The sequence below is a fragment of the Accipiter gentilis genome, chromosome 10, assembly GCF_929443795.1.
Source record: "Accipiter gentilis chromosome 10, bAccGen1.1, whole genome shotgun sequence".
Taxonomy (NCBI): domain Eukaryota; kingdom Metazoa; phylum Chordata; class Aves; order Accipitriformes; family Accipitridae; genus Astur; species Astur gentilis.
This window is the reverse complement of record NC_064889.1, coordinates 3,662,795-3,674,415: the sequence shown is the minus strand read 5'-3', so window position 1 is coordinate 3,674,415 and position 11,621 is coordinate 3,662,795. Positions and strand designations below refer to the sequence as shown.

Genomic DNA, 11,621 nt, shown 5'->3' with positions numbered 1-11,621 from the left:
TCCCGACCCGAAGGAGGAGTCATTTACAGCGCAGAAGAAACCGAAAGTGGCGGCAGCCGAGGCGGGGGGGGGGGGGGGGGGGGGGCTCCCGGTCCTGCCCGCCCAGCCATGGCCAACTCCGGCTCCGGCCCGCGGGTGAGCGCCGGCCGGTCCAGGGTTGGATGGATGGAGGGGGGTGGGATGCGGGTGGTGGGCTCCGGCGGTGCAGGAAGGGGCTCGGGGCTTTTTTGGGGGGGTTGGCCAGGCCACCAGGAAGTCCCTGGCCCCGTGGCGTGGCCTTGGAGCGGGGGGGGGGGGGGGGAAGATGGGGATAAGAGTTTTGGGGTGGTTCCCCCCCCCAGCCCCCCAGAGGACTGGGCTGAGTTGGGGGGGGATGGCTGGGAGGGTGGTCCCCACCCTGCCAGGGTGTCATCTAGTGGTCCTTGGATGCTTCCTCCATGCCCCATCCTCCGCACTGCCCCTCTGCAGCCCCCACCCCCAGCCCCACGGCCAGGGGGACCACAGCCATCCAACCTTACGACCATGCACGGGCATCGCTGGCGGGAAGCGGTTGCTCACTGGTTGCTCCAAGTAGGGTTTGAAGGTCACCTACCCCCCTGGCCCCCCTGAGATGTGGTTTCAGAAGCTCTTAAAAACACACCCCAGCGCTCAGTCCTCTTCCTCTCTCCCTCCTTCTCCAAGCTCCTGGAAGATGACTTCCAGTTCATCCTTTGCGAGGGCTGCCGGCAGGAATCGCCCAACCTCAAGCTCCTCGCCTGCCTCCACACCTTCTGCCTCGATTGTCTGAGCAAGAACAAGGTCACTGGGCAGTGCCCCGTGTGCCAGACGGCCATCCCGCAGGCCAGCCGCCTCTCTGACACAGACAACCTGCTCTTCACCAGCCTGCAGGCCAGGCTCAGGGTCTACAAGAAGATCACTGACGGGGTTGACTTGTTCTGCGACAATTGCAAGAAAGCTGGTGAGTTCTGGTGCTCCGAGTGCGAGGAGTTCCTCTGCACCAAGTGCTTCGAGGCCCACCAGCGCTACCTGAAAAGGGAAAGCCACAAAGCCAAGAGGGTGATGGACATCAGGGCAGGGCCTGCTAAAGAATTCCTCGAGGGCTCCAGGAAGACCGGTAACTTGTCCTGCTCTAACCCGACCCACAAAAACCAGACTGTAAGGTAGGTCTAAGGAGGTCTGTCCCCATCTGGGTGGTCTCTTGTCACAAATCTCTTTGGGCTAGCCCGTGATGGAACTGAGCAGGATGTCCCTATCCTTCTGCTGCTGTGATTGCCGCCATGTCATGGAGAAGACGGGTGGGAAGGAGTGACCGGTGAGCTGTAGGGCATGATGATGGGAGAGTGGGGACAGGGTAGACCGAGGGAGGGGAGTAGCTGAGGTGCTCCTTGCTAGGGTAAGGAGGGTGGAGTTGATGGAGGTCAGCAAGAAGAAGACCTGTTGCTTCACCTGCCGTGATGGACAGCAGAGAAGGATGTGTTTTGCTGATGGTGCTAGACCAGCTTGGAGACTATTTGGGGAACAGCAGGGGTGCAAGGCAGGACAAGGTTTAAATGCCCTCGAGGGAAAGACCAAGCGAGAGGGAAGGGGCTGTAGCATCCCTGGAGGCCAGCACTGATGCTAGCCACGACGGCCCAGATGCAACCCCTGCCTCAGTGCGTCCCTAGCCTGCCGCTTGCCAAGGCTACCAGGACTTACATGAGGGATGGATGATGATCTCCACTTCTTATATTCTTGCCTTAGGCATCTTATGGAGATAAGATATTCTTTGGTCTTATATTCTTACACATAACCCCAATAAGCGCTCCTGGAAAGGCTCTTCACTGCCCTTGTGGTGTATCGATGAATGGCTACCATAATGCTTGCACAGTCACCACAGTGACTGTAGCCGGCCCAGCAGAGGAGCAGAAATTCTGTGGAGATAGCGAACCAACATATTTTTTTTGCAATTGGGAGAGTATAACACCAAATGCCTAGCCCAAACGTGGTGGTAACTTAAATTCAATGAATGAATGAATTTGCAATTTGATAAATGAATGAATGGCAAAGTGCATGGTCTAAATTACTGCTTTGCTTGTGCTTGGCCTCCTAGCATCTACTGCAACAAGTGCTGCAAGCCCGTGTGCTGCATCTGCGCGCTGCTGGACAGCCAGCACGCCCCGTTCTGCGACATCCGCAGCGAGACCCAGCGCAGGCAGGAGGAGCTGGGCACCATGAACCAGGAGCTGAAGCAGAAGAGAAGCGGCTTCGAGGCCACCTACGCGGCGCTGCAGGATGAGGCCGCCCGGCTGGAGGAGGCGCAGCGGGAGATGCGGGAGCTGATCGGGCAGCGCGTGGAGCAGCTGGTGCGGCTGATCCGGCAGGAGGAAGAGGAGCTGCTGGGGCTGGTGGAAGCGTGGCAGGAGCAGGGCCGGCGGGAGCTGGCGAGGGAGCTGCAGCACGTGGAAGGGGTGCTGCGGCGGATGGAGGCGGGCGAGCGGCTGGTGGAGAAGATGAGGCTCTACGCCACGGAGCAGGAGGTGATGGACATGCAGCCCTTCATCAAGGACTCGCTGGACGAGCTGCAGCGGCTGCAGCCGCCGGCAGCCGGGGACCAAGCGCGGTCTGGGAAACTTGCCGAATGCGGAGCCAGGCTGCAGGCGCTGGTGGACCGTGTCATGGGGCACCCAGGTGAGGAGGCACTTGGCCAGGTGGGCTGGGGGGGGACGGGACTGACTGAAAGCAGAGTTGAAGGTTATAATTCCTGGTTAGACCATATTCTCCATGGGTTTCAAGTCTCCTTTCACATGGTGACTTGATGGACCTTTGCCTCCAGCCTTTGCTCACGCGATGGGCACACTCTAACCTCCCCCAAGGACAGGATGCAGTTCTTGCATCCATCACTTCCAAAGCAATGCTTGTCTCTTGCCCTTGCGGAGTACGGCAGTCCCGCAAACACAGTTGTACTGGGAGGGAACATGGTGAATCGCTTGGGATGGAGCCGTGCCACGGACTGAAGGACAAGGGAGGTCAGTGGCACCTGGAGAGGGGGTGTGTGGAGCAGGGGCTCGCAGAGGCTGGTGGTGGCAAGGAGGAAACAAGTGGAAGGGCTGGATCAGCTCTGCATCCTCTCCGAGGAATGTTTGTGCTGGTGACATGTGCAGGTCCCTCAGGGATCATAAGCATCCTCTAGGCCTTAGTGTCCTGCTGCCCACTGACCACTTCTGCTCCTCAGATCTCCAGCCAGTTTGTCTTTGTTCAGCCTTTGTCCACAACCATCAGGGGCAATCCCCCTTTCAGGTTGTTGATTAACACCTTGGGATGGCGTATCCAACCGGGAAGGCGAAATGTTCCCCGGGAGTGCTCTCCGACAGGGATGGCAAGAGGTCTGTGACCGCTACTGGGTTTGCCCAGGTCTTCCCCCAGTTCTTCTGCAGCAGCGCTGCGGTGGAGATGCTGGTGGTTTGGGAATGGCGAAGGCCTTGGCATCTGTGGTTTGTGCAGGGATGGTGTGCTGGAGGATCCAGGTTTGGTCAGAAGGTGGTAGCATCCTTCCAGAAAATGGGGGGAAACAAAGCAATGGGAGGAAGAGACTTTGCAGGATCTTCTGCTCCATCCCCCTGCTGCTGTCTTCAGACCTGGGCTATGACCAGTGTCCTCCTTGGCCCTCTGTGGGCGTCCACCACTGAGCTCCCCAGGGCAAGCTCGTGGGTTACGGACAGCCCATAGAAGAGCTCAGGGGTGATGTCCTGGATGGAGCTTGGGGTTTCCTGGGGACAAGCTGCCTCCCACGCCATTCCTTGTGTCTCCATTGCATGGTAGGCATCCTCCCTCTGCCTCTCCACCCCACCGAGGCAGGCTGGGAGGACCCTCTGAGCCCTGATTCTCCCCTCCTGCTCCCTTCAGCCCCCCTCCCTGCAACAGGTACCTCCGCTCCCCAGCACGACACCCCATCTGAAGACAAGACAACCCCGATCCTCGACCTCGAGCCTCCTGGGGAGCACTGCCAACCACACGGAGGTCTCCCCACGGGACTGCCAGCCCACCACCAGCCCTGTGCCCCCGTGTTGGACTCCTCTGTCGGCAGAGGACACGTTTGTCCAGACCAGGGAGGGGATATGTCCCTCACCCAACCCACGCCTCCAGCCCTTCCGATGCAGAGGCACGAAGAAGCAGAGGAAGACTCAGGGTCAGCCCATGGGGACACTGTACCTCTTCCCAGGAGCATCCAGGATTCTCTGGCCTCCCTGCAGGAAGATTTGGGTGGGTGGGCCAGGTCCAATGTGCAGCAGGCGGACAACCTCCTGAAGATCAGCAATCGCCTCCTGCAAGCTCAGCACAGGGCAAACAGGCACCTGGTGTCCATGACCCAGGAGATCCAGGCCATGTCCCACTCCCTAGCCACCATTGCCTCTGCTGTGGGACCCTTGCTGCAGCCTGTGGCCAGCCCATGGGACCTCCCCACCGCAGACATGGACTGGCCATCGCTGCCCTCCGACTCGCTGGAGTTATTCTCTCCCAGCGCCTTGCAGAAGCATGAACTGCTGGTCCCAGCGGCTGCCACGGCCCCTTCCCCCAGCAGACCCCCTCCTGCCACCCCCCCTGCCAGCCCAGCACGCTTGGAGCCCTCCAACCCAGGCTCCGAGGGGGAATGCCCCAAGTCAAGGCACCCCACCAGGGGCAAGCGTGATGGGAAGCCCAGCACCAGACTTCAGAAGCGGAGGAAGAAGTGAGGATCTGTAAACCAGAACGTTTGCCATGGACTGCGGCTGCTTGGAAAACCCTTTAAAGGTCCCTATGGAGACCAGGCTCTCCATCTCACCTTGTTATGCCAATAAATCCTCCCAGGACGAACTGTGCATTGGTCTTTTGCTGGGTTTGGGAAGGCAGCATCTCCCCTGCAAATGAACCCTCATCGCTGCATGGCAATAACTTGCTCAGGAACAGCATGATTCTGCTAATTTTTTTTTTTCTTTCCTTCCCAGCATGTGTGACCTCCTGGCTTATGGGTCCAGGATGGGCGGGAGGGCAGCAAACCCATATGGGAGAGCTGGAGGGAAGGCTTTAGTGCAAGGGGGAGTGAATGAGCTGCCGGGTTGCTAGGCAGAATGGGCTCTTCTCCAGCCCAGCCTGCAAGCTCACTGCTGGATTTTGGCCTCAGGAGCATCTCCAAGAGGTGACGCTCCAAGGAGGTGGCCCCAGAGCCACCTGTACCTTCTGCAGAGTCGTCTTTTGCTGCTCTCGGATGTCCCCAGCATTGCTTGCCCTCCTTTCAGGTCGCTGTGTTTTTCTTCTTTCAGAAGCCGCCCCAGCTCTAGCCATGGAAAACTCCCACCAGGTGAGAGTGGGGATTGCTCTGGGATTTTTGCCTCATGGCGTTACCCAGCAGGAATTTGGGCCTACACCCAGTCCTTGCAGGGTTGCTTAAGCTCTGGCATTTGGCTGCTGCTTTCCAAGTTCTCTTTTGAAAGAGGCGATCAGCCAAGCTGGCTGGGCATAGGGCTGCAGAGCCAGGGCAGGCTTTGTTCCTTGAAGGGACCTTGCTGGCTAAGGTGCAAACATCTCAGGTTGAGACGTGCCACTGCATGCACGGTAAAGAGCTCTCCTAGGCACGATGGCTTGCAAGTCTTTTCCTGCCTGCAGCCTGCCCTGCCCACATCTGGGGCTGGTGGGGGAGAGATGCTGCAACTGGTTGTGATGGATCTGGGGCCCCCAAACACATCTCCCACAAGAAGGGCAGAGCCCCACTCAACCAGAAGTGGCTTTCGACAATGTTGAAGGCAAGCTCTCTTCTAGTTTCCAGTCCCATAGTGCATGGAAGACTTGTCTAGCATCAGACCCGTCTGCCTTTGCCTGGGACAAAACAGCCATCACAGAACAGGGGCTGGGGACCCCCAGGCTGCCCCTCTGCAGAGCACATCCTCAGCCACCCCAGCCTGGTATCAGAAGGGCTCAGCCCTGCCAGCAAGCTCTGTAGACCCTGGGAGCCTCAGGGCTGAAGTAAGAAGATAAAGATGATTCATTCCCCCAGTTAAGGAAAGGGAGGTTCCCATCTTCTCCTTTGCAGCCATTAAGCAAAGCAGAAAGTTTTCCTGACCCTTGTCAGGCAGAGAGGGGGACCTCGACTGAGGCAGCTGGAGTGGCCACAGCCCAGGATAGCCAAGGGGCTTCATGCCAGAAATGAGGGCGTAGTGCTGGGTGACCTCAGAGCAGCAGAGACATCTGGGCAAGCGGAGCACTTGCTTTGGGCAGGGACAAACCCATGTGGTCAAGCTTGTTCGGTTGTGCTCTGCTGGCAAAGGACATCTCCATCCCTGACCACGCAGGGCTGCTCTCACCAGGCTCATCGGGTTCCTCTTTGCACACTTAGATCTCCGCCTCCACCCCTGCAAAGAGGAAGAAAGTCCAAAATGCGAATGTCCTGATGTCGTCGGTGAAGGTGGTGAAGGTTGAAAACAATGACGACGGGTGGAACCAGACGGTGCCACAGCAGCCAAGCTGCTCGGCCCAGCTTGCGACCAGCTGTTCGGCATCTCCCATGACTCTCGCCAAGGAGGACAGCCTGCTGGAAGACATGCCAGATGGCAACAGCGGGCTGCACGATTCAGGTAAGGGGTGTCCAGAGCGCTGAAGCCACGGGTAGACTTTATGGGGTGTAGGCATTGAGGCAGGGCAGTTTGCGGCATCTCCATAGACCTCCCAGGAGAATAGTTATGTCCCAGCGCATTGTCTTGTTCAAAGACAAGATGTTTGATGGAGATTGATGGAGAACTAGACTTTGTTGTTTAAACTGCTTGCATACTCTTAGGCTAGGTGATGCTGCATTTTGGTCTTCTCTCCCCCATAGGATCTTGCCCAGTGTGTACTCGGTATCTGTGGCTTGAGGGGGAATCAGCCCTTTTGCAGGTGGACCCTGAGGGCAGGGTTGCTCCCTGCTTGCTCCCCACCCACCTTGCTGGCTGTTCAGGGCTACCTTTTGGCGCGGTTGATGATGCCAATCAGGGGACCATTGGCCCTGGCACTCACCACGGGGGTAGGCAGCCCCACATCCGAAAGCTGACATGTCTTTCCTACCTTGGCAGATAGTGATATTCTCTGCTTGGACAGCTTTGAGGATGACAGCACCGATGAGGAGTCCATGGTGAGTGCAGCTAAAGGACTTTCAGTGCTTGGCCCTGCATTGCTCAGTGTTTAAGCCATGAAGACTGGACCACTTGGTGCTTCCAGACCTTCAGGTCCATCCCATAATCCCCCTTAGAGCCTGGTAAGGAACTTGGGAAATCCTTCCCTGAGTGCCAAAATAAATCCACTCTAGCTCTTCTCCACCTCTGGGGGAACTGGGCTGCCCAGCAGCTTGGAGACCTTGGTAGGTACCATCGTGGTGATGCCAAGGTGGTGAGCAGTCAAAATGAAGGCCAGCAAGAAGAGGCAGTCCAAAACCTCACCTCCTCTTTGAGGCTATGGATGGATGGGGTTTTGTTGTTACTTTGCAGCACCGAGCAGTTCCCATGACAGTCTGCGTGACCAAAAGCTGGTGACCAGCTCTTCAGAAGAGGTTTTAGAAATAGGAAGCTTCCCTTCCCTTCCCTGCATCCCTCCCCCAGAGGGGAGATGTTGGGTAGCCCCAACTTTCCTGTCACTTTTGAGCAGAAAGCCAGTTGGGAAGGATCCAAGCGAGCCATCCCATATGGACGTGCATGGAGTATGCATGTCACTTTGTGGTGCTGGAGGAGACAAGTCTTCATGACCAACCAGTGAGGCTTATTAAACCCTATGTCCTCCAGCAGGCAGTTTGAGTAGATCTTTGAGCTTTGGTAACCTTCAGGACATGTGAATGCCCAGAGCTGCTGCCCTGGTTCCTCCTGTGATGTTTATTGAAAGCAAATTCCATGCTCTTCCAGGACTCCAGTCTGTTAGGTGACCTCAGCAACATCCTCGATGAGGAAACCAGCAAAGATTACCTGGGCCTTTCCATCAGCAGCCAGAACACACTGGACACAAGACAAGGATCTCTGGTCTTCTTTGACGTGAAGGTTTTGAGTAAGTTCCTAAGCGGGGAGGTCCCATGTTGCAGCCAGCTCAGATCCCCACATCTGTCAGCGTCTCTTTTTTGCGGGGAGGGGGTGGAAGTTCAGGTATGTCCACCAAGACCTTGGCTATGTAAGGGAGAGGACAATATCCTGAGCTCCCAAGAGGCCTTACCTTTGAGTTTCAGGACATCTGGAGGAACGTGGAGCAGATAGGGCCACGGGGAGATTTTTCTGAGATTGCTCAGTCAGTTAACCAGCCCTTGTACTGTTATGCCAACATGGGCTCCCCTGCTTCTCCTTCCCATGGGCCAATCTCTCTTAGGCAAGGTGGGTTTTACTTTTCAAGCCCCTCTCCTTAGTCCACCCTCAAAAAGCTGTAAAAGCCCTCATGGTCCTGGTGGGGGGAGTGATCCTGGAGATGCTGGAAGCTGAGGGTCTGACTGAATGGTGGAGATAGGTGAAATGGTGGATCAGTCCCCCAGCTGCCATCAGTGGTGAAGGCTGTTAGAGGCTGAGCAACTCAATCAGTGTTTTATTTTCCTACTGAATATGAGACTAATTCTGCCTTTCCTCCCTCTCCATCCTCTTTCCCTTCCCCTTCTTCTCTAGAAAATGAAAGCATTCAGATGACAGTGGTAGATGGAGAGAAAATATTCCCAGTCCTGATTCAGCCAATGAAATATTTGTCCAGCTTGATGGCCAAAAATAGCGTCTACGAGATTGGTCTGAGGAATCTGCTGTGCCACCTCCGCACTGTCCACAGGCCCATCCTGGGTGGCTTTGGTCTCTGGTCACTCCCCTTTCCCACCCTCTTGAGTGCGCTGACGGTCATGAACAAGAAAGAGGAGTTCAGTTCTGTCGTGTATGGTTTCCTGGACATTTTGCCCCTGATTAAGGAGGAGATCCCCAAGAGGGATAACTACAAACTGAAGAACTTGGCCAGCACTTACCTCTGGTGGCACTTCGGTGACTGCAGCACTATGGAGAATGCCAACATGGTGAAGTACCTGTGCGAGGTCCTGGATGTCGACCTGGTGAAGAAACCCAGGCTGATCCTCAGTCAAGCCAACCTGGAGTCCTTCATCTCCCTCCAGCCCTTGCTGGCTGAGAAGCTCCTCACCAAGCCATCAGCTCAAACATTGGCCGCCCACAACATTGGCCTCTCTGAGCTCCAGTCCTGCTACCAGCACAACCCCGAGAAGGGGCTCCAGAAAGCGTGCCGTCTCATCAACACTTGCCGGCACAGCTCCGAAAAGAAAGTCCGAAACCTGAGCAAGGTCAAGGTCTACTTCCAGCGCCAGGAGAAGTCAGCTGAAAGCCAGAAGACCCTGGCAGGCAGTGATTTCCCAGGAGCCGTAAAGAACGAGGAAGAGTGTTGAAAGATGCCGGTGCCTCTCCAGTACTCATTCCCCTCTCACCCATGGGCAATGAGTCCTGGAGCCAAATCCTGGCTCACATCAGTAGTTTTGCCTTCACTATTTCCTGCCTGCTCCTGCCTGGGGTGATAAGTCTGGGTCTTTGGGGTGTGACAGTCTCTTGCTGTCCTCTCTCACCTGAACTTGGTCCAAGGTGAAGAGGTGAGGACACCAGCTTGGCTGGGAGATGTCCTGGCTCTGATCTGACAGCCTGCAGCCACACTGTGCCTTTGTTTCCCCCCTGGATGGATCAAGCCAACTCTTGGGAGAAATCTTTCGAACCATTTCTGGTCTGTATTTTTTTTTTGGGGGGGGGGGGGGGGTGTCAGTGGAATCCAAAGCTGGCTGAAGAAACAGCAGGTGGTGAAACTAGTTTGGAAGGACCAAGAATGGTGGTCATTGCTGGGAAGGAGGTTGGGCAGAGCTGCTCTGTTCCTGTGAGCTGCTGTGTGGGACTGTTGTGAATGAGTGATTTAGATCACTTCAAGAATCACCGTCAAAGGTATTAGCAAAAGGCGATTTTAACGTGAATTTGTAAAAGTGCGATTTAACAAAGTTCGATGGCAAGGTTCACTCTATTACTTACTACGTGGAAGAAACATGCAAAGGAAAATCGATTAGAATCAAGTTAGAATGATTCATACAGAGACCAGAGACGCAGAAGAGTAAGGGAGACCCTCCCGTTGAGTCACGAGGTTCAGAATGGACCCACTTGCTTTCTAAACTTCTGATGGAGCTTAGGTGTAGCTAGGTCCAAACTTAGTCTCAGACTTGGACAGCAGTTTATGTCTAATGGAATGAATACAAAGGGTAAGGAAAACCTCTCGTTGAGTCGTGAGGTTCAGAATGGACCACCTTGCTTTCTAAACTCCTCAGAGAGGAGTCTAGGTGCAGCTGGATCCAGACTTAGCCCCAGACTTGGTCAACGGTTTATGCCTAATGGAAGGGATACAAAGGGTAAGGAAAATCTACCGTTGAATTCCTATGCCAATGTGTGGGGGAATGAGTGATTATGGATCCTGCATGACTCTGAGGTAGCAGCAATTTAAGATTTATTAACACTATTATGGTAAATCACAAGATTAGGTTATATGATTTTTAACAATACTTAAACATCAGCCATTTAGCAGAGTGATTTAATAAAATTTGCTGTAATCAACACTACAAAGTTTCCTAAATCCAATCGCACATACAAAAACACAAACACACAAATAGAGGTTAACTTATGATCAAGATTTTTCTCTCTTTGCCAATTGTAAATTATTGGTACCAAATAATCTTTGAAACGTCACGAAATCTAGTTGTAATGAATTACTCGCTATTCTCCTTCATCAGCGTTTGTCAGCAGACAATCTTTGACCCCTTCTTCTTCATCAGCATCTATCAGTGGATGATCTTGGAAATCCTCTCAAAATCTACTCTTTGAAATCCTCGTGAAATCTACCGAGAGGTGTCCCAGCTCAGGGAGATACCAGGTCACAGCCTGCTGCGATCCCAGAGAGCTCAAAGGGTCTCCCTTAGGATCGCTATTTATAGGATCGCGAGATGATTGACTTTGGTGGGTATATTTCCATTCTAGCCACAATTCTTGTCAGGTAATTCTGGCACCTTCCAGGGCAGGCCATGATCCAGGCAACAGGAGTTTTAGGTATGGTTAGGGAGTGCCTAATTGTGCTAAGTCACTGTACTGTAGCCAGGACAAGAAAGTACCAGATTGTCCCAACGCACTGCACTTAGAGCCGAACAAGAACACAGTGTTGGCTGGTCCTGACGTTGCAATATGGCTCAGGGGGTCTCCACCACCACAGGGACACAGCTGTGGGAAGAATTTAAAATCCTCCTTCAGTCAGCAGGATGCGACCCCTCTAGCCTGGGATATGAACCTCCTAAGTGGGCACACAGGGGTATGGTTTTCCTACCTCTCCCCCTGCTTTCCAAGCTCAAAGACAGCCAGGGAGTTGCTTGATCAGGGGATGCACCTCATTGCTCTTTGGCTCCTGCGCCTACAGATGCAGAAGAAATAAATAATTTTTCTAATTTGTTGTGCATTGCAAATGATTTCCTTTGGCTCCCTGTTCTCACAATACCCACCTGCTCAAAAAGGCAGATATGCAGGGCGGTGGGTGCTGCAGTGATGGGTGCTTTGCAGTGTCATGACCCCTTGAGCCCACGACGCAGCTGAGATGAGCTCAATGAGCAC

At 54.6% G+C, this 11,621-nt stretch overlaps 1 protein-coding gene across 2 annotated transcripts; it reads left to right on the top strand.

The window, feature by feature from the left end:
- The first annotated feature begins 77 nt into the window (after positions 1-77).
- Positions 78-11,420, top strand: LOC126043917 (protein PML-like). 2 transcript variants are annotated; one of them, XM_049812886.1, is made up of 8 exons: positions 78-135; positions 682-1,160; positions 2,090-2,667; positions 5,277-5,314; positions 6,347-6,584; positions 7,059-7,117; positions 7,878-8,016; positions 8,616-11,420. In XM_049812886.1, the coding sequence occupies exons 1-8, from the start codon at positions 109-111 to the stop codon at positions 9,383-9,385; spliced, it is 2,328 nt and encodes a 775-aa protein (XP_049668843.1). In that variant the 5' UTR covers positions 78-108; the 3' UTR covers positions 9,386-11,420. The 2 variants fall into 2 exon arrangements, with proteins under 2 accessions (XP_049668843.1, XP_049668844.1); XM_049812887.1 differs by lacking the exons at positions 5,277-5,314; positions 6,347-6,584; positions 7,059-7,117; positions 7,878-8,016; positions 8,616-11,420 and adding an exon at positions 3,883-4,831.
- The last annotated feature ends 201 nt before the right edge of the window (positions 11,421-11,621 follow it).

What these genes read in the sequence shown, in the direction of transcription:
- LOC126043917 (XM_049812886.1), top strand. Translation starts at nt 109, where the DNA reads ATGGCCAACTCCGGCTCCGGCCCGCGG. An exon ending in CACAAAAACCAGACTGTAAG is followed by an intron (nt 1,161 to 2,089) that starts GTAGGTCTAAGG and finishes TTGGCCTCCTAG; the next exon opens with CATCTACTGCAACAAGTGCT. An exon ending in CCGTGTCATGGGGCACCCAG is followed by an intron (nt 2,668 to 5,276) that starts GTGAGGAGGCAC and finishes TTCTTCTTTCAG; the next exon opens with AAGCCGCCCCAGCTCTAGCC.